Here is a 25,060-nt window from a genome sequence, read left to right as displayed (position 1 = left end):
CATTTCTCTCAAGCTGATGCTGCCGGCCTGGACCACACTCTGGGCTGCGAGCCTTCAGGGAGCCCAGGATGCAGAGCCTCTGTGTTAGAGCTCACCGCACGGCTCCTGCCTTGTGTGATGGACTCCGAACAGAGGTTTCTGTATCCCCTGCCATAAAGAATCTGTCCAGGCTTTAACCTGGTCTGCTGGACCCTCTTCCAATCACGTCAGCATCACCCTCACGACAACTATACACTCCCGCCCCCGCCTCACCCCTCCTGTTTCTGCGTTCTGCATCTCACAGGAGCCACTCTGAGATGATGTCCCCACCTGTCCTTGTTCCTACAGAGCCCCGTTGACCTCATTGGGACCCTCCCCTCCAAGCCCTGAATCTTCTAGTATCATGACCCCCACCCCCAACCCACTAGCTTGGACTCCAAGGCCAGCTGTTTACATGGGACATTCTTTTGCCTCCTCGACCTTCCATTGTGTCCACCCAGCCAACCCCAGCTCTGGATGAACTTGTGATCTCTCATCCGTGTGCTCTTGGAGCTGGTATGACTTCAAATTCATGCCGGAATCCCTCCCAAATTCACGTCACTGAACATCGGCCAGGCCCTAGGCACTCATCGGCTTTCCTTTTACTCATTGTACTGGGTTGAATAGTGCCCAGCCCTCGTGTCCACCCGAAACCTGTGAATGGGACCTTATTTGCAAATAAAGTCTTTGCAGATGTGATCCAGTTAAAATGAGGTCATAATAAACTAGGGTGGGACCTAATCCAATGACTGGTGTCCTTATAAGAAGCAGGAAGTTTGGACAAACACACACAGAGGGAATTATACCACAGGAAGACACAGGCAGAGACTGGACGGATGCAGCCACAAGCCAAGGATTCCTGGCAACCACCCAAAGCTGGGAGAGAACAAGGAAGGATCCTCCCTAGAACCTTCAGAGAGAGTATGGTCCTGCCGCCATCTTGATTTTGGACTTCTATGCTCCAGAACTGTGAGAGAATCCATTTCTGTTGTTTTAAGCCACCCAGTTGGGGTACTTTTGTTATGACAGCCCTGGGAAATGAATACACTCACCTCAAAGGTCACTCAATTCAATTCCAAACCCTTCAGCTGCTGTCCCCAACTGTCCCCATTCTCCACAAGGGCTCCAGCCTACTGCCACACATACCCCCACCCTTCCCTTCCCCTCAATTCGTGTTTTCTCAGGACTGACTGACCAACTAATCAACCCTTTCTTTTATCTCGAAGAAATAAAACGTTTTCCTTCTTTCCAAACCAAGTTTCTCTCCGGACACTGCTCTCCTCTCCTGTCTCCTCTGAGATTCCACTCCATTATTCGCCCATCCTGCCCCCCATACTTTCAAATTTCCATCTACAGAGGACGATCTGTGGCGGTCCGGGCTTGGACGCTATCTCACGGGTAGAAAGGGAGTGGTAAAGGAAGGCTGGCTCTTTACAGCTCTTTTGTTCTGCCATCAAAGAGCATACCGGTATTCCTCACCTTGCTTACCCCATGGCACTTAGCTCCAAAGAAAAACCGCCAAGCAAACCATAACGTTACATAAGGTCTAGAATTCTGAAGGAAAATTGGAAAATAGTTGGAGATACAGGATACCCCTGCTTGGCTTTCCCAGGATCAGAACATTTCTCATTACTATTGCATTTGCTATAAAAAGTCTGGGCTCGGGCTTCCCTGGTGGCGCAGTGGTTGAGAGTCCGGCCCATGAGCCATGGCCGCTGAGCCTGCACGTCCGGAGCCTGTGCTCCGCAACGGGAGAGACCATAACAGTGAGAGGCCAGCGTACTGCAAAAAAAAAAAAAAAAAAAAAAAAGTCTGGGCTCCAGCTCTGCTCAATCTCACATTGGTGATGCCGGAACAAGTTCATCCTTTTTTTTTTCTTTCTTTGGCCACGTGGCGCAGCTCATGGGGTCTCAGTTCCAGCAGTGAAAGCCTGGAACCCTAACCACTAGGCCACCAGGGAACTCCCAGAACAAGTCCATTTTTATACAACTCCACACAAATGCTTCTAGAGGTCTGGAGGAGTTGATCTTGGTAGTACTCTCTCCATGGATGGAATCTAATACATGATGCTTCCCTGTTGTCACAGTTTCCTTCATAGCAGGATGTAACGACTGCCAAGTCATGAGAGCCACGAACTGTAACTCGGGCTGGGGGTAGGGGCCCGCATGGTGATGCTGACTGCCGTCAGGGCTGAGGCGTGATCCATACCTTGTCTCGTCACAATCAAGCTGGCCATGCAGTCTGGAACGCTTGTGCCTGCTGCAAGGAAAGTAATGCCCATGATGACATCAGGGATTCCAAGGGTGTATCCAATAATAGTCACCTGCAGAAGAGTCGGGGGAAATATCAACTCACAGAGGAGCAGCCCTGGAAAATGTGCTTATATCTGAGTGTTTTTAACTTACACACAGTACTGCTATATCCAATAGAAAAACCTGGAATACGGTTTTATTTTAAAACCATCTTTTGCGTGTTCTTTTTTCCAGATTACGTAATACGTGTTTACTGTTTTAAAAAGTTTAGAAAATAAAGTAAAAATCACCTACCATTTCTCAATACCCTCAGACAATCACTATTAACCCTTTGCATCAGCCCATGATTCTCAAATTTGAACATGTAGGAAATTCTCTGGTGAGCTGGTTAAAGTAAGATTTCCAGGTCCCACCCCCAGAGTTTCTGATTCAGGCGGTCTGGGGTGAAGCCCAGGAATCTGCATTCCTAACAAGTTCCCAGGTGGTTGGGACCCTGAGGCTGCTGGTCTGGGAATCACATGTGAAAACCCCGGCTTTAGAATATACCTTGACCTTCTTTTTGGTGTGTATATTAGACAAAAAATAAAATCAGATTATAGCACCGACCTATATTTTGCAGCTATTTATTACACGTAATAATACATTGTGAATATCTTTCCAACTCAAATACTCATCTATAACATTATTTTAAACTGATGCATGGATTCCATTGCATGGCTTTAAAGTTTTCACCAACCCGTCACTGGTGAATATGGAAGTGGTTTCTGGTTTTGCTCTTACAATATCACTGTATGGTAACGAGTAACATTTAATGAGCACCTACTGTGTACCAGATCCTCTCCAGGTGTTTCACTTTCACAATCTCAGGTACTCTTTATTATTCACCACCCACTGGTGAGAGAGGCACTGTTATTATGCCCAGGGAAATGAGGATCGGAGAGGTTAAGTTACATGCTGGTGGGCATGAAGCCGGTGAGCAGTAGAGCAGGGATCCCAGGCCAAGTCTTTCCAACTCTGAAGCCTGCGCTCCAACCTCGCCGTCATGCTGTCTTGTGTGAACTTCTCTGGGATCTCATCTTACTATATCCTTAGCATAAGTTCCAAGAAATAGACCTGTTGGATCAAAGGATTCGCAGGCTTTTAAGGACCTTGAGGCATGGTCACACAGTCCTCTGATAAAGGCCTGACACTTGGGAGGTGGTTGGGCCCTGAGCAGCAGCCAGATGGAAAGCCCTAGAAAGTACTTGGACCCCATTCAGAATGCCCACTAGTCCTGGCTCACCTCCCCATCTAGAAAACGGGAACAGTGGCATCTCTTAGGGTTGTTCGCCTCTTGGCTGATGGCTCCAATCCCAGCAAGTGGTTGGGTGACTTAGGATAAGCTGGTTTGGTTCTCTGAGCCTCAGCTCCCTCATCTGTAAAATGGACTTTTAAATGAGGATTAAGTGAGAAAATATGAGGTGACAGTGCCTGGTCTGTGCAAGACATTCATAGGTGTATGTTTCCTTTCTCTTTCAATCACTCGTCTTGCAATCTATGGGGGCAGAGAAAATTAGGGTGATCAGACCCAGATCAAGTGTGCTTTCTAAGGGCAAAGCTCAGCCCTGGCATGTAGTCAGAGCTCATGGACTAAAATGATATCCCTCCTAGGACAAAGCTTTGCAGATGGGTTTGAAGATGCTCTACCCTCAAAACAGTGCTCAGCTCAGCATCACCAGGTGCGGTGACTGGCCTGCCCTGGGCTGTGAAAGAAGAGAGACACTGAGGACACCAAAACCACACAGCTGTTCGATCCATCAATGCTTAACCCATGCTGGCCATGAAGGAGGTCTCCACAAGACTGCCCGGGCTGTGGCAATACTGGGGATGCTTCCTTTATTTTTTCTTAAATTACTGAACTACATGGCTAAGAAGCCGGAGGCTGGAAGGACAGAAGGAAGGTTTCGTGTGTGTGCGTACACGCTCCAATGTTCAGGACCAGAGATGCTACGTGAGTGTGGCTTTGCCTTGGACTCCAGCCCTGGGCTCTCGGAGCCCTCCTGATGCTTGGGCTTCAGAAAGGGAAGCAGAGGCGAGTCCAGAGCTGCGCTGACTATCTGCCTGACCTTGTGGAAGTCACGCCTCCTCTTTGGTTTTCACCTCCCCAGTTGGGCAAAGGTGCTGGACAGGATGACCCATTTTGGAGGTCTCTCCCTTTTGACACTGACACTCAAGAATCGTTCTCCGCAAAGCGTTGGGGATGAGAGATGTGAAGGGTGGCTGGGGTAGGGTGTGGGCAAGGTGAGACGTCACTGCTCCCCGGCGCCCCCATCAGGACATGAGGAAAGTAAGAGCATGGCCCCCAGGCAGGCACATCTTTCTTCAGTGGAAATCAGGCTAATGTGGCACTGTTGTCTTTACCATTTTCTACTGTGGAGGCCATTCAATCACCTCAAACTGAGGCTAGCTGAAGTTCAAAACCGCAGGTAAGAGCGCCCCAGCAAGGTGGTTCCTGTATCTCCCGCCAGGCCACTGCCAAGGGTCTGCTTTAAGAGGTGAGAGCGGGGTTTGTAGGTCAAGGTCGGGGGGATGGGAGTGTTATTAGATGTCCTACCTCACTGCTAATGAGTAGAACTGATTTCATAATACTGTTGTTTTCATTAATGAGAGAAGAAACAAATTTCAAACAGTCATTAATTTGATCTTCCCTAATTCTCACACCCACTCAAATGTCACGAAATACTTTTTTCACTAGCAGTGTCGCTTGGGGAATGCACTTTAGTAAGAGAAATCGCTGGACTCTTTTATCAAACGTAAAGAGGGGCTGACCTTTAACCCTATTCAGAAAAATTTAAGTTTGCAAATTCAGTTCATTTTGAGGCCAGTTTTCATTATGTCTGATTGCCATCCTTTTCTGGGGGGTTTGGATAGTAGCTACTTCCAACTCTTCTTCCTAAACACACACACACACGCGCGCGCACACACGCACAGACACGTGCACACACACGCAGCGCGCACACGTGCACACATGCACACACACACGTGCGCACATGCACACACACACGTGCGCACATACACACATGCGCACACGCACGCACACACACCAGCATCTAAGGGGATTTAAACCTCTATCTGAACAAGCGTGGAAACAGTGTTGGCTGCATCTCATGGTGAACATGGCTGAAATTTACAGTTATGATCAACTTGCTGTGCTGCAAGCTCAGACCTGGTGCGTGAACAGAGACCTTCCACTCTCCCAATAACAGTCCATTTCGTAGAGGGGGCGACCACGGCTGATGGAAGCTGAGTCACCCACCCAGGATTCACGGCTCACAGGGGGAGAAGCAGGATTCACATCCATTCCCATGTGACCCCACAGCTCTTCTTTCCCCGCCAAACTGCTTCCCTGGGGTTAAGGGAAAGGGGGCCCCTGTGTCTCTGAAACCAAGACAACCTTGCCCTGTGTGTTAGGTGTGTGGGGACATCAGGTGTTAGGACGAGAGTGAAGTGGCTACATGCATGCCACTGAGGCGTGAGTGGCTGACAGGTGCGCTTCCCAATAGAAAGGCAGAGGTCCTGTACCTATTTCTCTCCTTGTTCCCGGGCTCCCCGCCCCCGCCCCCCATGAGGGGAGGGGAGGGGAAGAGGAGGGGCCCACAGGGTGATGCAGAGCGAGGTGGAAGGGGCTCCTGCTTGGCCCTGCCCAGCCAGCGAAAGGTTTTTCCAAGGAGCTGTCAGGTGTGGCCAGACCAGCTACGCCAAAGCCTCTCTGCCTGAAAATCTTGAGTCCAAACGGCACCTGAAGATTCCAGTAACAACCTGAGAGGCCGTTCAGGAGAGTGGTTGAGACTGGACTCTGGAGACCAATACCCAGGTTCTAACCCCAACTCTAGAACTTACTAGCTGTGTGACTAATTGTGCAATAGTTGCTAATTGTGTAACTAACTGGGCAAATGACTGAGTCTCTAGGCCTGAGTTTGCTCATCTGTAAAACTGGCATAATAAAACTGCTTACCCCATCGGGTTGTTATGAGGACTAGAAGAGTCTACCTAAGGTTTATATCTGTGCCTGGACATAGAAAGGGGACAGGAGCATCCCCCGGCAGGCGGCATGGAAAGGGCTGCCTTGTGTTTGTCTCCCATTGACTCCAGTCTCCATCACATTCCCCTATGGATACTGAAAAGGAAGGGAGCCTAGGGATTAGCCCTCCAGGGCTTCTTACAGAGACTCCCCACCACCCCTCTTCCCATCACACCAGAGCGGCGTGTCCCAGGCTGTTCGTGTGAAGGTTCATCTGCCTCCTATGGCCACCACGGACCATGCCGCGTCCATCTGGGTATCCCTGATGCACAGCACAGTACCGCGCACTTCTGCTGAAACCCCTTCCTACTGAGAAATAAGCCAAGGTCTGTTAAGGTAGGCGACTTGCCGAAGGTGGCACAGCAGCGTCGAGCGTGCTCTTGACACCAGCTCTCGCACCGCCGGCAGGCGCCAGGCAGGAGCTGTCCGTACGGTCCACCCCCACTTCTGCCACTCACCAGCCACACCATCAGGTAGGAGAAGACAGCGATCCACAGCGTGGCAAGGGCGAAGGTGAGCATGAAGAACTTCTCCCAGCGGGGCTTGCTACAGTTGGGGATGGTGACGCACAGAAGGAAGATGAGTGGCCAGGTCAACACCCACTTGGCTTTGTCCCCTCTTGCCTCTGCAGAGGGATGGGGCGGAGCCAGAAGGGAGGAGAAGAGAAACACACACTGGGTTACACACCTGCCAGTCTACCCGTCGGTTTATTTTTTCAAGCCAAACAAGAGAATGCTACGAATGTGACTCCTAGCAACGGACTTCACAGAATCACACACCTTCATACTGTCAACCTGGAAGCGATCTTAGCAAGACAGTTAAGTGTTTGTTGACTGAATAACCTCTGTCAGTCCAAATCCTTTACTTGACAGGATGAGGAAAGTGAGACCCAGAGCTGAAACAGATTTGCACAGGGCAGCTGGAATGGGGATGTAGAATACACGGCTAGGCTTTGGAGTCAGACCTGGGCTGGAATTCAAATGACCCTGAGCAATCCTCTCAACTCCACTTCCTCCTCTGACAAGAACAGCTGTAAGTAACAACAGCACAATAGTTGATGCAGGGAATATTTGCTATGTGTAGCAGGCATAGTGCTAAGCATTTTGCATCTTAGTAGTTTCTTCACCTGTTAAATGGGAACATTATCTCTTTCTTGGTTCTTGCAAAAATGACATGATACAATACACGTAAAACAGCCAGCGCAAAGAGCCTGGCACAGCAGGTGCTCTGGAACTCTCAGCTCCTTTGCTCCAAGGTCACATAGCCAGTGGCAGATGCAAGACTAAAATGTGGTGTCCTGCTGGCAGGCATGACCTCGCTGGCCCCTACCAAGGGAATCTGCAAACAATTAACAGAGGAGAAGTGGCCTCAAAAGCCACTGAGTGCAAGCACAGTGTCCTTAATAAGCCACTGGGTATTTGGAGCACATGCAAGCTCAAAATAGGCTTGTGGGTGATGCCAATGAAATGGTGGAGGAAGGACCTCTGAAAATTCTCTCCTCCATAAAAGCAATGAGAACACTAGCAAAAATGGTCAGAGTCAACTTGTTTTATTTTATTTATTTTAAAATGTATTTATTTATTCTTGGCTGTGTTGGGTCTTTGTTGCTACGCATGGGCTTCCTCTAGTTGCGGTGAGCGGGGGCTACTCTTCGTTGCGGTGCACGGGCTTCTCATTGCGGTGGCTTCTCTTGTTGCAGAGCACGGGCTCTAGGCGCGCGGGCTTCAGTAGTTGTGGCACGTGGGCTCAGTAGTTGTGGCTCGCGGGCTCTAGAGCGCAAGCTCAGTAGTTGTGGCGCCACGGGCTTCAGTAGTTGTGGCACGCGGGCTTCAGTAGTCGTGGCTCACGGGCTCTAGAGCGCGGGCTCAGTAGTTGCGGCGCACGGGCTTAGTTGCTCCGTGGCATGTGGGATCTTCCCGGCCCAGGGCTCGAACCCGTGTCCCCTGCATTGGCAGGCGGATTCTTAACCACTGAGCCACCAGGAAAGCCCCTCAACTTGTTTTAGAGCTCTGGACATTAACCAAAGCCTTGTAGCAATCCAGGGAGTGTTTATTTAAGAAAATTGGCTGGGTATTAGTAAGAACAGTGAACTTTATATAGAATTTTAACTTGCCCTGTTTTCATTCCCTTTCATCAGCTTTGGAGTAGCCTTGAAAAACCAGTAGCCTGGCATCCACCAGAAAGGGTAGGACAGGATTAGAGCGCCTTCCAAGTCCATTCCCAGAGGACTGGCATTATCTGACCTGTCTGCTGGTTTCCCGGAAGACCCCACTTTCAAGGCTGTCTTTGTGTTACCTGAATCCGAGCTCACCCAGTATGAAAAGCCTTTTCCTTGAGGGCATTGTTGAAAACAGTCAGGGGCACTTGTGGAAAACTGTGCAGCCTGAGGTGCTGGATAACAGTTGGACAAACAATAGGTTAATGAAAAAGCTTAAGAGGAAAAGCTGGTAGTGAGATATCCATAGACGGCTTGGAAAAGCTCCCACATAGTTCTGGGAAGCTGAAAGTCCATGAGCACGCGTAGGGCTGTTCCCAGGGTTATTTTCAGGCTCAGGAAAGACTTGAGAACGTCCTAAGCTTTCACTTCTGCCTAAAACTGAGACTCGGAGAAAACAAGAAGTAAAGGCCAAGGTGGAGTTGTAAACTGCCTGCCTGGGTGTTAACGGCGCGCCCCCAAACGCACACAGAGCCCATCGGCAAAGACTGGGACACTCGCTTCACCCAGGCATCTAAAGAAATCTCTGTGCAATCATTAGATGACCTTAGGCTAACCTCACGGATATTTCAGTGGTCAGGCAACAAAGAATATAGATTTTACAGAATTAGAAAAGTCACCAAACAAACAACAACAACCATAAAGCAACAACAAATAGTCCTGGGAAAGGGGAAGGATGTGATTCCTTCTTCTTCTTCTTATTCCACATTATATTATTTTATTTATTTATTTTTAAGTTTTTCATTGGTATTTTTATTTAACAATTCATAAAGAGAGGAAAAGATTAATAAACATATTATTTTAAATGTCCAGTTTCAACCACAAAAATTACAAGACATGCACGGAAACAAGAAAGTAAGGCTTATACATGGAAAAAAAGCAGTTAATAGAAACCATCTCTGAGGAATTCCAGATATTGGATTTACTGGACAAAGGCTTTAAATCAGCTTTTTCTTTTTTTGTGGTACGCGGGCCTCTCACTCTTGTGGCCTCTCCCACTGTGGAGCACAGGCTCCGGACGCGCAGGCTCAGCGGCCATGGCTCATGGGCCCAGCCGCTCCGCGGCATGTGGGATCTTCCCGGACCGGGGCACGAACCCGTGTCCCCTGCATTGGCAGGTGGACTCTCAACCACTGCGCCACCAGGGAAGCCCCTAAATCATCTATTTTTAAATATGCACAAAGAAGTTTTAAAAAGGTCTCAAAAACAAAAGGGAAGCATGAGAATGATTTCTCATCAGAGTATCAATAAAGAAGTAAAACTTATAAAAAAAGAGCTGACAGAAATTCTGGAATTGAGAAGTGCAATAACTAAAATGAAAATTTTACTAGAGGGGCTCAATAGCAAATCTGAAAAGGAAGAAGTGACCTTGGAGATAAGTGAACTGAGATTATCTAGTGTCAGGAACAGAAAAAGAGTAAATAAAAACGAACCGTGCCTCAAAGACCTGTGGCACACCACCCAACATGCCAACATATGCATAACGGGAGTATCAGAAAGAGAGGAGAGAGAAAAAGGGGCAGGAAGAATACTTGAAGAACTCACGCTCAAAAACTTTCCGAATCTGATGAAAAACATTAGTATATACATTCAAGAAGAATATACCTTCTTTTCAAGTTCACATAGAACATTCTACAGGATAGGCAATATGTTAGGTCATAAAACAAGCACCAATAAATTTAAACGGAATTCAATCATGCAAAGTATATTCTACAACCATTCCACATTGGAAAGAAATTAGAGAGCAGTAACAGAAGGAAAACTGGAAGATTTACAAATATGTAGATATTAAATAGCACATTCCTAAACAACCAATGGGTCAGAGAAGAAATCACAAGGGAAATGAGAAAATACTTTCAGATGAAAGAAAATGAAAACATAACATACCAAAATTTATGGAATGCAGTGAAAGCAGTGCATAGAGAGAAATTTACAGCTGTAAATTCCTATATTAAAAAGGAGGAAAGAACTTAAATCAGTGACCTAACTTTCTACCCTAAGAAATAAAAAGAGCCAATTAAGTTCAAAAAAAGTAGAAAGAAAATAACCAAGATTGAAGTAGAAGTAAGTAACATAGAAAAACAAAACAAAACCCAGAATCAAGTAAACTAAAAGTTGGTTCTTAAAAAGATCAACAAAATTGACAAACCTTTAGCCAAACTGACCAAGAAAAAAAGTGAGAAGACTCAGATTACTAACATCAGGAACGAAAGAGGGACTCCACTAAGGACCTTACAGAAATGAAAAGAATTATTAAGGAATACTATGAACAACAGTGAGCCAACAAATTAGATAACCTACGTGAAACAGAAAAATCCCACAAAGACAGAAACTACCAAAAGTGATTCAAAAAGAAATAGAAAATCTGAATAGACATATAACAAGAGACTGAAACAGTAATTGGAAAAGCTTCCTTTAAAGTGAAGCCAGGACCAGATGGTTTCATGGGTATTTCCACTGAATGTTTAAAGAAGAATTAGCACGAGTCCTTCATAAAACTCTTCCAAAAGATAAAGAAGGAAGGAACATTTCCCAATTTGCTCTATGAAGCCAGTAATACCCTGATACCAAACCCAGACATCAAGAGAAAACAACACTACAGGCCAATATCCCTTATGAATACGAATGCAAAAATCCTTAACAAAATTCTGGCAAACTGAATCCAGCAACACATAAAAAGGATTATATACCACGACCAAGGGGGATTTATTTATTCCCAGGAATGTAAGGTTGGTTTGACATATGAAATTCAATCAATGCAATACACCACGTTAATAGAATAAAGGACAAAATGGCACGATCATCTCAATTGAGGCAAAACAGTCATTTGACAAAATCCAACACCTTAACAAACTAGGAATAGAAAATTTCCTTAGCCTGATAAAGGGCATCTATAAAAACCCCACAGCTAACATCATACTTAATGGTGAAAGGCTGAAAGCCTTCAACAAGATGAGGATATCTGCTCTTATCATTTCTATTCAACATTGTTTTGGAGGTTTGAGCCAGGAACAGTAGACAAGGAAAATAAGTAAACGTCATTCAGATTGTAAAGGAAGACATAAAACTATCCCTATTTGTAGATGGTACGATCTTGTATAGAGAACATTCTAAGGAATACACACACACACACACACACACACAAACTGTTAGAACTAAGAAACAAATTCAGCCAAGCTGCAAGATACAAGATCAATACGCAAAATTCAGTTGTATTTCTACACACTAACAATGAACATCAAAAACATGAAATTAAGAAAACAATTTCCATTTACAATAGCATCAAAAAGAAAAAACTACATAGAATACCTAGGAATAAATACAACAGAAGATCAGTATGCTGAAAACTAACAAACATTGCTGAAGGAAATTAAAGAAGACTTAAATAAACGGAAAGACATCTTGTACATGGATTGAAAGACTTAATATTGTTAAGATGGGGCTTCCCTGGTGGCGCAGTGGTTGAGAGTCCGCCTGCCAATGCAGGGGACACGGGTTCGTGACCCGGTCCTGGGGGATCCCACATGCCACAGGGCGGCTGGGCCCATGAGCCATGGCCGCTGAGCCTGCGCATCCGGAGCCTGTGCTCCGCAACGGGAGAGGCCACAACAGTGAGAGGCCTGTGTACCAGCACCCCCCCCAAAATATATATATATATATAGTTAAGATGGAAATACTCCCCAAACTGATCTACAGATTCAACGCAATCCCTACTAAAATCCCAGCTGACATTTTTGCAGAAACTGACAAGCTAATTCTAATATTCATATGGCAATACAAGAGACCCAGAACAGCCAAACCAATCTTGAAAAAATAATGAAGTTGGAAAACTTACATGCTCTGAATTTAAAACTTACTTACAGAGCTACAGTAATCAAGAGTGTGTGCTACTGGCCTAAGGATATATAGAACAATGAAACAGAATTTACAGTCCAGAAATAAACCCATACATTTAAGGTGAATTGATATTTAACAACAGTGTCAAAACAATTCAATAGGGAAATAGTAATTTTTTTAGCAAATTGTGTTGGGACAACTGTATACAGATATGCAAAAGAATGAAATTTGACCCCTACCTCATACCATATACAAAAATTAACTCAAAATATCTGGTGTTCAGAATATATAAAGAGGGCTTCCCTGGTGGCACAGTGGTTAAGAATCTGCCTGACAATTCAGGGGACACGGGTTCCAGCCCCGGTCCGGGAAGATCCCACATGCCACGGAGCAACTAAGACCGTGTGCCACAGCTACTGAGCCTGTGCTCTAGAACCCACGAGCCACAACTACTGAGCCCACGTGCCACAACTACTGAAGCCCATACGCCTAGAGCCCGTGCTCCGCAACAAGAGAAGCCACTGCAGTGAAAAGCCCGTGCACCACAATGAAGAGTAGCCCCCATTCGCCGCAACTAGAGACAGCCCCCACGCAGCAACGAAGACCCAACACAGCCCAAAATAAAGAAGTTAAATAAATTAAAAAAAAAGAATATATAAAGAACTCATAACTCAACAAATAAAAAAAAAATCCCAATTTTAAAACTGGGCAAAGGGGGAACTCCCTGGTGGTCAGGACTTGGCGCTTTCACTGCCGGGGGCCCAGGTTCGATCCCTGGTTGGGGAACTAAGATCCCACAAGCCTCATGGTGCAGCCAAAAAAAAATAGAAGTTAAAAATTAAAAAGAAAAATAAAAATGGGCAAAGGATTTCAATAGACGGTTCTCCAAAGAAAATACACAAATGGCCAATGAGCGTGTGTAAAGCTGCTTATCATCTTTAGTCATTAGGAAAATGCAAATCAAAACTACTTCAGACCCACAATTATAACGATAATCAAAAAGATAAATAATAACAAGTATTGGTGAAGATGTGGGAGCATAGGCACCCTTATACCCTGCTGGTGGAAATGCAAAATGGTCCAGGCTCTTGGAAATTAGTTTGGCAATTCCTCAATATGTCCCACAAAAACCTGTACTCAAGTGTTCATAGCAGCGTTATTCATAATAGCCCCAAAGTGGAAACGACCTAAATATCCATCAAGTTATAAATGGATAAACCAAATGTAGTTATATAAACACAATGGAATTTTCACTCATAAAAAGGAATGAAGTATTGATACATGCTACGTGGATGAACCTAGAAAACACTGGGCAAAATGAAAGAAGCCAGACACAAAAGGTCACATATTATATGATTCCATTTATATGAAATGTCCTGACGAGGCAAATCCATAGAGACAGAAAGTAGACTGGTGGTTGCCAGGGGCTGGCGGAGGTGGAGAATGGGGGGGAGCGATTGCTCAGGGGTATGAAGTTTCTTTTCCGGGTAATGAAAGTTTTCTGAAATTATATGGTGATGTTGCACAACTTTGTGAACATACTGAAAAACATTGAACTACTTTATTAGTATGAATTTTATGGTTTATAAATTACAGCTCAATAAAAAAATTGCAAAGTAGGCTGGCAGTAGCAGTTTTAGCTGTAAATCTGTGCTTGAATCTTTCTGTCACTAAAAACATATTTGCTAAGAAAAAAAAACAACCCAGCCTGTTTATAATAACGAATCAGGAGAATATGGTTAGCTAGAAACCAGCAAATCCATTCACGTGTTCATCCTAGATGCTACATCTAGAAAAACAGCTGTCTTCCCAGATCTTCCTCTACATACACCTTTCTGCACCTTGTAATCCTCGCACAAACAGCAGAAAGTTTTCCTACCTGATTAGTCTGTCCAAAATTTCAGCCCACATCCCAATTCATCCAGGCCGCCAGGGAAGGCCTAGGGCATCTCCAGAATTGACCTAAAACACTGTATGTAAGGGAAAAATCCACTTTGAGGAATTGTAACCCTGGACGCTTACATGCTCAGGAGCGCCTTTGTAGATATATACAAACGCCACAGCAGAAGGATAATTTATTTTCGCAGACACCAAATTGAAGCTGATGATTGTCTGTTTGTCTAGCATGGGTTTTGAATCCGGTTTGGGCATCTGCCCTGATCTGGTCCCACCCGGCTGGCAAGCCTCATGGCCCACCTCTGTTTCCTAAGAAACAATGCTCCATCAGACCTGCTCTATGGCTGTGTTTTCCAACTGTTAGATGAGACCCATTAGCGGACTGTGAAATCAATTAAGTGGGTGGCAACTAGCATTTCCTTAAAAAGGAAAAAAAAAAAAGTATTAGAGTTATGGTAAACGAGTTAAATACTATTCTGAAGACTTCTGTTTCCTTTTTATGGATATCTGTGTGCGTGTGTAAGATATTTATTACTGTGCGTCATGGTCCAAGTGTGGAAAACTTTCACAGTGGTCATGCTGTGCCCCACCCCACCCACACCTTCCACCTGTCTTCAGCGTCTCCATTGTTTAATGAGGCACCGTAAGACACCAGACACCGAAATACTTATTGTGGTTTCCACGAGCAAATGCAAGGCAGGGTGAGCAGGCCTAGGACTGGCTGGTTTGAACAGTTTCAGCGGGCTCTGGGGGACAGGGGCTGTCTCCAGTCGTCTGGTACTGACCCTGCAGTGATCAGGGCAAAGAACTAGTACCTCCTGGAGTGCGAGAGCCAGACAGGGGCCAGCGATTCAGAGTACTGAGCTCCGGACGGGTAGTCTGCATAGGAAAAGTGTACTTCTGGATGGGTAGTTGGCTATCTCTAAGAATTGGCTAGCCCGAGCAATGCTGGGTTGGGCAGGGCATTCGTTGCTCTTATCTGCCTAGCATCCACGCCCCACTCCTGGTAACAGCATGCTAATGTTCCTTTAGGGAACGAACCCTCCATTCCACATCAGCCATGTGGTTTGGAGGGCTGACTCTACTTCCTAGCTCTATGAGTGGGTGTGTTGAGTCCAGCTTGGCTAATCATGCATTCCATAAATACTCAGTGTGTTCATCCTCAGTGCTAGGCACCATTCTAGGTACTGAGAATCCACCAGTGGACAAATCAACAACCCTTGCCATTGAGTGGTGTACATGGGTTTGGGGTTGGATGGATTAGAGACCCATTTAGAGACCCATTTAGAGACCCATGTGTGGATTTTGCTGGGAATCACTGTCTGTAATATCTATTATCCCTTCCACCTTACTAACAGAACCTATTTTGCTTTGGACAGTAGGTTCCTAGCTAAAAACCTTAATTTCCTAGGCGATGACGATGAGATATAAGGAGATGTCTACGTGGTAGGTGACTATCTTCCTGATAAGAAGAGACAGGCTTAGTGACACGTGTCTCCTGCCCTGTGTCCTTCCTCCTTGTTCCTGCCTGGAACATGAACATACAAGCCACAGGAGCCACTTGGCAACCTTGAAGACAGAAGTCACCTGCTAAGGATGGAAGAACAGAAATGGGACACCAATGGTATGACAGAGCTACGAGACTTCCTCATCTCAGGACTTCTTATGTGATAAAAATAAATCCTTTGAGGTGAAGGCTTTGTCACATGAATTTTCTGTTACATGCAGCCGAATGCAATCCTTAACCCAGCCAGAGGCGCCACTGGTTAATCCGATGGGAGGTAAGCCTAGACGGCTGGTGGTCACCTTGGCAAGCTGCCAGAGGGTGAAGCCAATACAGGGAAAACCTTGCTGAGAGATGTCCCAGGGTCTTGTAACCATTTGAGCCCCATGTTGAGCTTTGCCTGAAAGTAGATTCTCTCAGTGAATCTGCCACTACGGGCCCTTTGGCTTAAACCAGCCTCAGTTGGATTTCTCTAACATTAAGAGTCTGGACTAATTAATGGGTGAAGTGATAGAGTTTGGGGGGCTACAGGACAATGTCTATCCTGAGGGACACTCTCCTCTGACACCACCAGGAGCCCCTCCAGCCCCCCTTCCAACTGCCATCCCTTCAAGTGCAATGTCAGGGACAGCTGAGAGATGCTCCCTGTGGATGCCAACTGATGTGCAAATGTAAGCATGAAAGAAGGGCTGCTGGTGTTTCTTCCACTCTCAGATTTCTTTTTTGAAGTAGGAAATTACAATTTAATTATGTGAAAAAAAAATCTTTAAAATGAACTCTAACAAAACAGATGGCTAATCATACTGGAGGGAAAAACATAAGAACAGATGCAGCTGCTAATGAAAAACTTCAAACAAAATAATTTGTATAGTTAACTACCTAGAGTGGTTAACCTGCGGTACGTGGGGATGTGTGTGTCACCAGATGATGTAGATATTCATGGACCCTGGAACTAGGAGTGTTTACATGATCTAGAGAGCATAGGTCCAAGACTAGTGTTCTCGAGCTTGAGTATAACTCAGAGTCCCCTGGAGCTAATGATTTGGCAGCTCTGGAACTGGGCTGGGGTGGGGGGGGGCGGAGGGGAGTGGTCAAGAATTTGCATTTGTTAACAAGTTCCCAGACGCTGTTCATGCTGCTTGTCTTGCCCCTTTGAGAACCACCATTCTAGATTAACTCCATTTAAAAACAGAGACAGGGCTTCCCTGGTGGCGCAGTGGTTAAGAATCCGTCTGCCAAGGCAGGGGACACAGGTTCAAGCCCTGGTCCGGGAAGATCCCACATGCCGCGGAGCAACTAAGCCCGTGTGCCACAACGACTGAAGCCCGTGAACCACAACTACTGAAGCCCGCGTGCCTAGAGCCCATGCTCTGCAACAAGAGAAGCCACTGCAGTGAGGAGCCCGCGCACCGCAATGAAGAGTAGCCCCCGCTCGCCGCAACTAGAGAAAGCCCGCGCACAGCAACGAAGACCCAACGCAGCCAAAAATAAATTTAAAAAAATAAAAAAAAAACTGAGATAATTAAGATGCTGATGCTGCTTGTCTCGCCCCTTTGAGAACCACCACTCTAGATTAACTCCATGTAAAAACTGAGATAATTAAAATATCATAAAATTCACCCCTTTTAAAGTGTACGATTAGGTGGGTTTTGGTATATTAGAAAACTGTGTAACCATCACTACATAATTCCAGATGATTTTCAGGACCCTGAAAAGAAACCCCCCTCCCTTTTAGCAGTACTCCCCATTCCCCCTCCCCTCAAGCTCTGCCAATCACTGTAGTTTGCCTATTCGGGACATTCTATATACGTGGAATCAACATGCGGCCTTTTGTGTCTGGCTTCTTTCACTTAGCATAATGTTTTCAAAGTTCATTAATGATGTAGCATGAAGGAGTGTCTCATTCCCTTTTATGGCCAAATAATATTCCATTATACGAACTGACTGTATTTTGTTTAATCTGTTCGTCACTTGGATATTTGGATTATTTCTATTTTTTAGCCACTATGAATAACGCTGCTATGAACATGCGTGGACAAGTTTTTGTGTGGACATATGTTTTCATTTCTCTTGAGTATCTAACCAGGAGTAGAATTGATGCACCATATAGTAACTCTATGTTTAACTCTCTGAGGACCTGCTAGCCTGGTTTCCAAGAGGCTTTACCATGTTACCTTCCCACCAGCAGTATACGAGGCTTCCAATATATCCACATCTTTGCCAACCCTTTAGGGTTGTCTTTTACTGTAGCCATTCTAATGAGTGATTAGTGGTATCTCACTGTGGTTTTGATTTGCATTCCCCTGATGACTGATAGTAATGTTGAGCATCCTTCATGGACTTACTGGCTGCTTGTAAACCTTCTTTGGGGAATTGTTGACTCAGACGCCTTGCCCATTTATATCGCTGAGTTCTAAGAGTTCTGTATATATTCTAGATACTAGATCTTTATCAGAAATATAATTTATAAATGTCTCCTCCCATTCCAGGAGTTGTTTTTTCACTTTCTTCATAGTGTCCTAGAAGTCACAGAAGTTTTTAATTTTGATGAAGTGTTGTGGCCTCTCCCGTTGCGGAGCACAGGCTCCGGACGTGCAGGCTCAGCAGCCATGGCTCACGAGCCCAGCCGCTCCGCGGCATGTGGGATCTTCCCGGACCGGGCCACGAACCCGTGTCCCCTGCATCGGCAGGCGGACTCTCAACCACTGCGCCACCAGGGAAGCCCACCATTTGTTGAAAAGACTGTTTTTCCCCCATTGAATTGTCTTGGCGCCCTTATGCAGAATTACTGACCTTAAACGTATGGGTGTATTTCTGGACTCTCAATTCTATTCCATTGATATATATTTCTATCTCATGCCAGTACCAGGCAGTCTTGATTATTATATCTTCATAATAAGTTTTGAAATCAGGAAGTCCTTCAACTTTGTTCAAGATTGTTTTGGCTATTCTGGGTCCCCTGCATTTCCATATGAATTTTAGAATCAGCTTGTCAATTTCTGCAAAAAAAAGCTAGCTTGGATTTTGATAAAGATTGCATGGAATCTGTAGATGAACTTGAGGACTACTGGCATCTTAAAAATTTTAAGTCTTCCAACCCATGAACTCAGGATGCCTTTCCATTTATTTAATCTTCCTTAATTTCTTTCAATAATATTTTATAGTTTTCAGTGTACAAATCTTGTTCTACCTTTGTTAAATTTATCCCTAAGTATTTTGTTGTTTCTGATGGCATTGTAAATGAAATTTTAATTTCATCTTCAGATTGTTAATGTATAGAAATACAATTGGATTTTGTATACTGACCTTGTATTCTGCAAGTTTATTAACTCTTATAGGGTTGTGGGGGTTTTTGGGTGGATTTCTTAGGATTTTCTATATATAAGATCATGTCATCTGTGAGTACAGCTTTACTTCTTCCTTTCCAAATTGGATGCGTTTTATTTTTCCTTGCCTATTTACCCTGGACAGAACCTCTAGCGCAATGTTTAATAGAAGAGGAAAGAGTGACATCTTTGTCTTGTTCCTGATCTTAGGGGGAAAAGTCTTCAGTCTTTCACCATTAAGTATGACGTTAGCTTTGGGTTTTTTTGGAGATGCCCTTTATCAGATTGAGGAAACCTGCTTCTATTCCTAGTTTGTTGAGTGTTTTTTTTTTTTTTTTAAATCAAGAAAGGGTGTTGGATTTTGACAGATGCTTTTTTGTGTCTGTTGAGATGATCATGTGGTTTTCACCCTTTAGTCTAAAAATACAGTGTGTTACATTAATTGTTCTTCAAGTGTTGAATCAGCTTTGCATTCCTGAGATAAATCTCACTTGCTTAACTGTTTATAAAGAAGAAAACCAAGATGCATGAAGGTTAATGAACTGCCCAAATCTCACAGAAAATTAGTGGCAGAGTCACAAATAGACCCTGCTTTCCCAGCCAATGGCCTCTAGTCTGGCCCTTGTGGGGAGGCAAGGGGATGCAGGTGAAGGTGGAGCGTTGTCAAGGCTGGATTAATGAACAGACCCCTCATCATTATTCAACATTTGTGTTGTGCCTCACACATCTCGGAGGTGGTTTTCACAAATACTCTACTTTCCATATCAACACTCTATTTTTCATATCTCCCCATTTCACAGGTAAGTAAGCTAAGGTTTGGTGAAATTCAGTGACGTAAACATCACAAAGTGAGAGGTAGTACCTGGACTTGAACGCAGGTCTTTAGAGTTTAAATCCTGGGTCCTCTGTACTATACTGCTCGCCTGCCCTCTGAGTCCTGTGATTTCAAAGCCTGTGGAAGTCCTTTTACTACCCACTGGCTGACAGAGGTGTCGACTGTCAGCACAGAGCTTTATACTTTTAGCTCATGGCTGTGATCGAAACAGAAAAATCCTCTTAAGAAGGGGAATCATTAAAGTTTTCTTATTCCTTAGGGGTTAACGAACTTTAGAATCAATAATTTTTAGTTACTTTTAATCTACTTCTGTTTTATCCTTAAATTTAGACTTACCATTAAATTGATTGGTCTTTGAGGGGCACAGAAGCCCCAGGGTTAATGGTAGCTAGATTGCCAGCTTCAAATACCAGCTCTGGCATATTCTACCTGGGTGACCTTGGAAAAATATTTAGCCTCTGTGTATCTCAGTTTTCTAACCTGCAAAATGGGGATAACAACAGTTTCATTGTGCTCACTGTCTACCTCTCAGTGCTCTTGTGAGACTGAAGTGAGCCAACATGGGAGATACATTTAGCACAACGCCTGGTGCAGAGCAAGCACCAAAGTTTAGCTTTTGTTGATATTAATGGTTAATTAACTTCCAGTTACTGAGTATCTACTACTCAAGCACTGGGTTGGGTGGTTTTATGAAGACTAAAACAGGTTCAGAGAAGTAAGCCATCTAGCCCAAGGTCACACAGCTAGGAAGTGGCAGACCCAGAAGTCCAAAACCAAAGCCTCCTAATTACACTGTCCTGAGTCCTGGAGGATGCCTTTTGACCCTGAAGGCATTAGAGGGGCAAGGAGGGGCCCCATGGGAAGCAGACAAGTCAGGGCTGTAATCAAACTGAGCTGCCAGGCTGAGGTTGGGGAGGAAGGAGAAGACTGAAGGGGAGGATGTGAGAGGAAACAGGCTTCAGCAAGGCAGGCCCCGCTGAGGGCTGACACGGAGATGTGGGCAGTCAGGGCTGAGTGCACAGGGACCAAAGGCCCGGTAATAGACGCCCTGGCAGCTCAGCGGAGGGACCTGGAGAGCTTGCGGGGGCTGAGAGAGCCCTTCCCCAGGGACGCGCCCTTGGCCCAGTCTCGCCCTCACACCGCACACTCAGGTAACACGGTTCAGCCTCCGGAACCCTGTTCGTGCTTCCCCAAGAAGCATCCTCCCACACAGGAGAGGGGGACAGATCAGACAAACAGACCAGGACCTCCCAGTCAACAGAGAAGCCGGGCCCAGAGTTCCCTCGGCTGGTGCAGCTCCCAGGGACCCTTACCCCAGCTCCGCGTACGTGTCCACAGCCCCTATCATGTCCAGCTCTGGGACTGGATGTAAGTGCGTCCCAGAGCTGGGGTCGGTTCGTCGACTCCCTGATTCTAACGATGATCCCAAGCTATGGCCAGCTTTGCACTCCGCCTCAGGAATCCCAAGGCTTGGGGCCAAAGAGAGCTGTTCCATCCTCTGTCACTCTCCACTGTGTGGCAGCAGGTGGATCCTCAACCTCTCTCAGCCTCCTTTTGTCCCTGTCTGTGAGGTGGTAACTGCCCCGCCTCACCCACTCCAAGGATCTGTGGGGAGACTAAAAAAAGGCAAAAAGCACAGAGCTCATCGTCCCACCTCTGAAGGCCGCACCTTGAATCTGGAGGCCCCGGGGAGGGTGAAACAGAGGCCGCTGGTCCCACGAACACCAACGAAGAGAAGAACGCTTGCTGGTCCTCGCGCTGGCAGGCGCGCTCGCTTTAAACATCCAGCAAACATTCAGGGCCGGGCTGTGGGCTCCCGGTGCTTACAAACCACGCAGACCCAGCAGCTGGCCGCCCCCTGCACTCCAGAGCAGGTGCTCCAGCTTGCAGGCCCTCTTGGCCAAAGGCGACACTGGGACCAGGCCGAGGACGGCACTTTGGGGGTCAGGCAGGCCTGCGGTACCAGCCCTGCCCGTGGCCCCTACTCACCTGTGTGCAGCTTCCTGAGCCCCCGTTTCCTCCCCCGGGAAACGGGGACCACACGAGCCACCCAGCAGGGCTGTGTGCAGAATCTAAGCACCAAATATAAGGTGTGAAGCACAGTGCGGGGCTGGGGCTCCATGAAGCTACAGGTCAGGGCCCTGTCCCCTCCTCTGTTTCACTAGGAGGTTGGAAGCCACACGAGTCCCTCGCTAGAGCTGCTCTGGCGTAAGTCATCAGCTAAGATTGGCTGTACTGCGTCTCTCCACGCTTCGCTGCAGCTCCCACGGGGGTGGACACGCTGAGTGGGTCCTCAGCATTCCCCAGGCCAACTTCCTCCTACTGCATCTGCAGAGGCGTTTCCCAGACTCCCTTGCAGCTGAAGTTCTGGACTCAGATTGGGTCCCTTTGAAAAGCAGAGTTGAGGTGGGGCCGGGCTTCCTTTCTGCTGCTTTAGATGTACCACTGTTAAGCAGGGCTCTGGGGATGTTAGTCCTGCTGCAGTAGCACGTCCGTGCCCAGGTGCTAGCTGAGTGGGAATCAGAGATGGTCCCTCAGGCTGTACCGGCAGCCCCGTGTGCACTGCGTGGTGCTGGGGCGCTAGAGATCAGCTGCGGCAGCGGCCTCATGGTCCCCGGGTCACAGTTCTGACGGTGAGTTCTTGAACATTTGGGTGCATCCCAGCTCCCCACCTCCCCAATCCTGGCGTGGTGGCAGCGGTTCAGTGGGAGTCACTGCTGGTGCCCAGCCAGGAGCATCCTTCCCACCACTGCATAAGGGACCTACGTCTATCAATTTCTCCTGCATCTGAGACGGGTTCCATCCATCATGTCCTGATGAAGCTGGAGGTACTTGTCATAGACACCTACAAGGGGTGCAGGCACGTGGGCTCAGCCCTTCTTCCCTCTAACCCACCCTCCCGGGGGCCACCAAAGCCGTGCTGGTGAGCACGGGGTGGACCCCTGACCTCTGGGACTGTAGCATTTTCTCTCTCTCTCGGGACTCTGGAATTCAGATGCAACACCAGTGAACCAAAGGGAAGAAGGACCTGTCAGGAGTCAGTCTGGGGCCAGTGGGAGGCCACGATCTGCCGTGTGCACTGACAGTGAATTTGAGAAAAGCCGGTCTGCAGCCAAAGAGCAGAACGAGACAGGCAGGTGTGGAGAAATGAAGACAAGAGCCGCAACACTCACGGAGGTCCCGAGTCCGGCCCCTGGGGGAGTCCAGCTGTTTCCCTGCTCGTGGGATCCGTAACACACCCCTATATCCTTATGGGGGGGGGGGGAAGGTCTCCTTCTATCTCAAAGGGAGTTTGTGTGACCTCAGGACCCCAGCACACACCTGGTGCATGGTGGGTCCTGGGCCCCTTCACTTCCCAGCTTGCACTGCACGGGCCTGGCTGCAGGGTCATCACAGAGCAGATTCTAGGGCAGGTGGTCCAGATGCCCAGCTCTGTCTGGTCAAGACCGCCCCTTGGGCAAGCCCCTTCCCCTCAGTTTCCGGCTTTGGAATATAAGAAAGTCTAAAATTCCCCAAATCCCTTTTAACTCTAGTATTCACAGACCATTTGTTGTTAACCACAGAGAATTCAGAGGAAAACCGCTTTCATTTAGATTAAAAGATAGAAACAGACCCCCCCTTTCCCTACTATGCTTTAGGAGCTGTTTGTATAAACCACTCATCACCAGAAAGGGAAAATAATACAAATGTCCATCCACTGATGAATGGAGAAATGTGGTACATCCATACAATGGAATATTACTCAGCCATAAAAAGGAATGAAGGACTGACACATGCCACAACGTGGATGAACCTTGAAAACATCACGCTAAGAAGGCAGACACAAAAGGCCACTTATTGGATGATTCCATTTATACAAAATGTCCAGAATAGATAAATACAGAGAGACAAAGTAGAGTAGTAGCATTTGCCAGGAGATGGGGGAAGGATGGAGAATAACTGCTAATAGGTAGGGGGCTCCTTTTGGGTGCTAAAGAAAACCGATGGGGGTGATGATGGGTACACAACTTTGTGAGTAGACTAAAAACCACTCAACTGTATACTTCAAAGGTATGAACATTAGGGTAAGTAAATTACACTCCAATAAAGCTGTTATATTAAAAAATAACAGTGCTCAGCCAGTGTCTGTTCTAACTAGGTGTGAACTGACACCTCAGCGCTCCACAGTGGCTGACAAGGGCACTTCTCTGAAATCCTGACCTTGACTTACGGGACAATCTACCGAACGTGTGATTTCTCTGGTGGCCCCCGCGACCGAGGCAAAAACAAGATCATTTCCACCATAAAGTGCCGTGTGTCTCTGGCGGCCTGGAGCAGACGGGAACCGCGTGTGGAATTTCACATGTACATGAGCCCACGGCACCAGCAGCTTCTCCACTGTGTTCCCAGATGTGCCGAGCGGCTAAGAGGAAAGAATAGGGCCCAGAGTTTTCTAGAGCTCCATTTCTGCCGTATCCCTTACTGGGTTCAGAGAGACTAAGCAGACCTCTCTCTTCCCCGTCAGCACGGCTCTGTCAGTGCTATGTAGAAGATGGGGCTGGGGTGGGGAGAAGAAGCCCTGGAAGCTTCCCGAAACCTTCAGATGGCTTGCACCGTGTTTTATGCTGCTAAAGGAAGAAAAGGTTTAGCTGTGCCATCTGAGGCCTGAAGAACGCATGCCAGGTCCCAAAGGCCCATAATTCAACTCAGTTCAACATGGTTTGCTCAACACAGACTCGAGTTCTTTGGCACCTGTGCAGAAGCTAGAAGACACCCCAGGCGGAGGCAAGCATTTTCTCACGGGCTCCAAAGGAAGGAGTTGAAAGAATCCCCGGGTTGGGCTACAGTGCTGTCCCTTCAGCACATCTGGGGTCAGAATGTCAGTGTGCAAATCCTGGCTCTGCCCCTTCCTCCTGTGTGATCTTGGGCAACTAAACCTCTCTGAGCCTCAGTTTCTTCACTTGGGAAATGGGGATAATAACAGTACCCACCTTCCAGGGTTGTCCTGAGGACTCAGTGAGTTCATCTGCGTGAAGCACCCTGCCTGGCTCACCGGAAGTGCTCAATAATAAGCTTTACTGCCTGTTACCGTTCAAGAACCTCCCAGGGCCTGGGCTTCCGCTCCCAAGTAGACTGGC

General features: G+C 46.7%; 1 protein-coding gene across 2 annotated transcripts in view; it reads right to left on the bottom strand.

Annotated features, from left to right (window-relative positions):
• SLC24A4 (solute carrier family 24 member 4) overlaps positions 1-25,060 on the bottom strand; it is a 175,004-nt gene that overhangs the window by 8,403 nt on the left and 141,541 nt on the right. For both annotated transcript variants that reach the window (XM_027120392.1, XM_027120393.1), the window contains exons 13-14: positions 6,789-6,955; positions 2,227-2,341 (exon numbers count right to left, since the gene is read on the bottom strand). In XM_027120392.1, coding sequence (XP_026976193.1) covers positions 2,227-2,341; positions 6,789-6,955 — 282 coding nt within the window. The remainder of the gene's footprint in view (positions 1-2,226; positions 2,342-6,788; positions 6,956-25,060) is intronic.

The sequence above is a fragment of the Aethalodelphis obliquidens genome, unplaced genomic scaffold (assembly GCF_003676395.1).
Source record: "Aethalodelphis obliquidens isolate GAN/ISIS:26980383/991018 unplaced genomic scaffold, ASM367639v1 scaffold21, whole genome shotgun sequence".
In the NCBI taxonomy this organism is placed as follows: Eukaryota; Metazoa; Chordata; class Mammalia; order Artiodactyla; family Delphinidae; genus Aethalodelphis; species Aethalodelphis obliquidens.
The sequence above is the reverse complement of the archived record's forward strand: the minus strand, read 5'-3'. Positions and strand labels throughout refer to the sequence as shown.